We start from the raw sequence: 4,428 nt of genomic DNA, 5'->3' as shown, positions 1-4,428 counted from the left end.
GTGGCCAGCTTTGAGGCCCGCATGGGGTAACCACGGTGCTCCATGTATCGTGCTATAGTAAAAAGCTGCGAGTAGCTCATGCCGGTTGTAGCAGCATCTAGAACAATTTGGTAAGCAGTCTCAAAGGTTATGTGATCTTTTTCACATAAGGTCAGTGCAGAGAGGGCACAGTTTTGAGGATCCTTCATGGCACACTGTAGAGCAAGCGTCCTAGCACTGCCAGCCAACTTCTCCTGCTGCAGGCCAGATGCAGACGGACAATGGTGCTGTTGGACATCACTGTTGTAGCAACAATACTAGTGGCTTCAGTTGGAGTGAAAAGTGTAAACCAGTTTTGCATGATATTATCCAGTGCATAAACACCTGGGGAGAGAAAGAAATGATTAGCTACAACTGATAAAACCTAGCAGATACAGATGTTCAACAAAAGATTACACGCCCAACACAGCAGGTGTGTCTCCCCTTGTGAAAACCTCAACCTCCCAGGTTCCCTTGCATAACAGATATGAAGCTCTGCAAGTGGAATGAACCTTAATGAGGATGATGGTTCTTGCAGTTTAGAAACTTTCCCAAGGTTAAGACAACCTAAGCCCTGTATCACAATGGCTTCCATAAAGAAGAAAAGAAGGGTCATTGTCATAGGGGACCCCCTTCTGAAGGGAACAGAAGGTCCAATGCGTAGACTGGACCCATTTCTCAGGGGAGTCTGCTGCCTAACTGGGACCTGGGTTAAAGATGTGAAAAGTTCCAGCTCTGGTAAGGCCCACGGATTATTATCCATTACTGATTTTCCAAGTAGGCAGTGATGAAATCTCAGCAAGAAGTCCGAGGGCAATGAAGAAGGACTTGAGGGCCTTGGGACAAATGGTGAAGGGATCAGGAGCACAAGTAGTGTTCTCCTCTATCATTCCTATTACAGGGAACGATGAGGGAAGGGACAGGAAGGTAATAAATACCTGGCTCCGAGCCTGGTGTGAGGAGCAGAATTTCCCCTCAAAAGAGTGGCAGGATCAATAGCCCAATTAAAGTGCATCTATACCAATGCACGCAGCAAGGACAGGAAACAGGAGAAATTAGAAGCCATTATGCAGCAGGAAAACTATGATATAGTTGCTATCACAGAAATGTGAATATATTAACAACAAAAGATGAGGATAAGGCTGAGGTACTTAATGCCTTCTTTGCCTCAGTCTTTAATAGTAAGATCAGCTGTTCTCTGGGTACTCAGCCCCCTGAGCCAGAAGACAGGGATGGGGAACAGAACAAAGCTCCCATGATCCAAGAGGAAATGTTTTGTGAACTGCTCTGTCAATTAGACATACAAAGGTCTATGGGGCTAGATGGGATTCACCCAAGGGTACTGAGGGAGCTGGCAGAGGTGCTCACCCAGCCCCTTTCCATCATCTATCAGCAATCCTTGCTGACTGGGGAACTTCTACTTGACTGGAGGTTGGCAAATGTGACACTCATTTAAAAGAAGGGCTGGAGTGAGGATCCAGGGAACTACAGGCCTGTCAGTCTGACCTTGGTGCCAGGGAAGGTCATGGAACAGATCATCTTGAGTGCCATCACAAAGCATGTCCAGGACAACCAAGCAATCAGGCCCAGTCAGCATGGGTTTATGAAAGGCAGATTCTGCTTGAGTAACCTGATGTCTGGGAGATCTACTTTTGGAGACTTCTTCGCCCAAGTAACAAGTGATAGGACGAGAGAAAACAGCCTCAAGTTGCACCAGGGGAGGTTTAGACTAGATATTAGGAAAAATTTCTTCACTGAAAGGGTTATCGGGCATTGGAACAGGCTGCCCAGGGAAGTGGTTGAGTCATCATCCCTAGAGGTATTTAAAAGATGGGTAAAAAAGGTGCTTAGAGACATGGCTAGTAGTAGATAGGTTATGGTTGTACTTGATGATTTTAAAGGTCTTTTCCAACCAAATGATTCTATGATTCTATTCTATGATTCTCAAAGTCTAGGAGGTTGCCAGTACATCTAAGGTGACATGCTTCAGAAAGAAGGGCTAAACAAGATAACATAGCTGAAAAAGGACGTAAACAAAGGATACTGTGCAAACTCTGCAGCAATCACCAAAATGCAGATAGTAACAAAAAAGCCTACAAGATAAGCTTTAATCTTCTGATGTGACAACTGAGCTGTTTTACTTGTTCTCTAAGACAATTTGGATAACAAGTTCTGGCTCATTTGGTCTCATCACATCACTCAAAAGCAGCCCTCATAATGAACACTTAAAAGGCAATTTTTACTTCTTTTCTCAATGTGTATCTCAAGGTACAGCGCATGCTCTAAAGAATATGAAAGCATGCTAATTGTCTTTTTTAATAGAACATCATGGCATTTAATACAGAGCACACCTTAAAAAACATTTTAAAAAATCCTAACTCCCACCCCCTCCCAACAGGCTTTTCAGAATGTCCTAGTTTTGCTGAGATAGAGAGAGTTTTTTCCTCATAGTAGCTGGTGAGACTTTGTTTGGGATTTATGCTAAGAGGGATATTGATAAGGCAAGATGTTTATATTAACTCAAGGTTTATTTTTCAGTCTTTCACCTACACATGTAGTTATAGTCTCATATGGGTTTTTTTTCCTTCTCTCTGCACAAGAGGGTGGGGGGGAAGTGAAAGTGTGAGTGGCAGTGGTTAACCCCCTCACATAAAAAAGCAGCCCCCAGGGAGCGGGAGCGACCAGGGTGTGGCAAGTCTGAAGTGCATGGTGTGTCAGAAGGGTGTGGTGAGTCAGAAGGGCGTGGCGCATCATTTCGAGCAGGGAGGGCACTGAGGCTCGGCCAGATCAGCCTGTGAGCAATGGTTTCCAGCAGGCAGAAAGCCATGACTTCTCTGAGTCCTGCACCCACCAAGGCATATGCAGCTTGCCAGACAGAGCTCTGCTGGGAACACGCTGCCACCCAGGTGTCGGGCTGCAGGGTGCGTTCCGTTCTTATGCCGGTGTCCGATGACAGCGGTGAGTATGCCTGTGGGAGGTGTGCCCAAGTAGATGAGCTCCTCTGATTAATGGTGGAGCTCCAGGAGGAGGTAAGTAGGCTGAGAACGATCAGGGAGTGTGAGAATGAGATAGACCACTGGAGCTGTATCTTACCTTCCCTGAGGCAGGCCCAGAGGTTGGATGGAGCTCCTGACACAGAGGGCTCCCTAGCCTCTCTCCACCGGGCTGAACACAGCAGACGGGTGGACTTAGAGGATAGGGACCAACAAGAATGGAGACACGTTTCTACCTGGCACAACAGGCATGCCCTCACCCCACCACCTCACCAGTAGCTGCTCCACCTTCCCAGGTGCCCTTGCAAAACAGATATGATGTTCTGCAAGGAGAACTGAATGATGAGCATGAAGACAACTTGCCTAGCTTGGAGGCATCACCAAGGCTCAATCAGAGGAAGCCACGCATAAAAACAGCTTTATGTAAGAAAGACAGATGGGCCTTTGTCATAGGGGACTCACTTCTGAAGGGATCAGAAAGTCTCATTTGCAGATGAGACCCGCTCCTTAGGGAAGTCTTCTGCCTCCCAGGAGCCAGGGTTAAGGACATTCAGAGAAAACTCCCTATCCTAATTAAGCCCTCTGACTACTACCTGTTAATGGTCTTTCAGGTAGGCAGTGATGAGATTGAAGCAAGTAGTTTGAGAGCAATGAAGAGAGATTTCAAGGGCTTGGGACAGCTGGTTAAGGGATCATGAGCACAAGCAGTGTTCTCCACTATCCCACCAGTTGCAGGGAATTCTGAGGTGGTAAACAGAGAGAGCCAGCAGATCAATGCCTGGCTCAGAAACTGGTGCCACAGGCAGGACTTTGGGTTTTTTAATCATGGATCTATTTACACTTCACCAGCTTTGGTGACAAAAGATGGGATACGTCTATCTCAAAGGGGGAAAAGGATCCTGGGGCAAGAGTTAGCAGGGCTCATAGACAGAGTTTTAAGCTAGATTTGAAGGGGGAAGTGGATATAACACAACTCACTAGCGATGAGCCTGTACATTGCGCTAGTGAGATTCTTTGGACTACTGTCCCAGTGGAGGTAGGGGATGGAGTTCCATATAGCAACCAAGATGCAAGAGTTACTGATGGGTTAGTAACCATGGAAGCTCCTGAGAATGGCCTGGTATAAATTAGGACTTCTCTCTGCAAAAAGGTGGCAGGGCCTTTAGCCCAACTGAAGTGTGTCTACACCAATGCACACAGCATGGGCGATAAGCAGGAGGAATTGGAAGCCATTGTACATAGGGATAACTATGATATAGTTGCTATCAAGGAAACATGGTGGAATGAGTCACACAACTGGAACATTGCAAGAGATGGGTATAAGCTCTTCCCTTCCTATCTAAATCTTCCCTTCCTATCAGAAGGGATAGGCAAGGAAGGAGAAGCGGTGGGGTAGCCATGTATGTTAGGGAATGCT

General features: G+C 46.4%; 1 protein-coding gene across 1 annotated transcript in view; it reads right to left on the bottom strand.

The window, feature by feature from the left end:
• LOC104546847 (zinc finger SWIM domain-containing protein 6-like) overlaps positions 1–4,008 on the bottom strand; it is a 4,496-nt gene extending 488 nt beyond the window's left edge. Inside the window, 3 exon segments of the mRNA XM_010192345.1 lie at positions 1–238; positions 241–363; positions 3,990–4,008. The exon segment at positions 1–238 is cut by the window's left edge and continues 21 nt beyond it. Of these exon segments, the coding sequence (XP_010190647.1) occupies positions 1–238; positions 241–363; positions 3,990–4,008 (380 nt within the window).
• Between the last annotated feature and the right edge of the window lie 420 nt (positions 4,009–4,428).

The sequence above is a fragment of the Mesitornis unicolor genome, unplaced genomic scaffold (genome assembly GCF_000695765.1).
Source record: "Mesitornis unicolor isolate BGI_N332 unplaced genomic scaffold, ASM69576v1 scaffold13479, whole genome shotgun sequence".
NCBI classification, from domain to species: Eukaryota; Metazoa; Chordata; class Aves; order Mesitornithiformes; family Mesitornithidae; genus Mesitornis; species Mesitornis unicolor.
The sequence above is the reverse complement of the archived record's forward strand: the minus strand, read 5'-3'. Positions and strand labels throughout refer to the sequence as shown.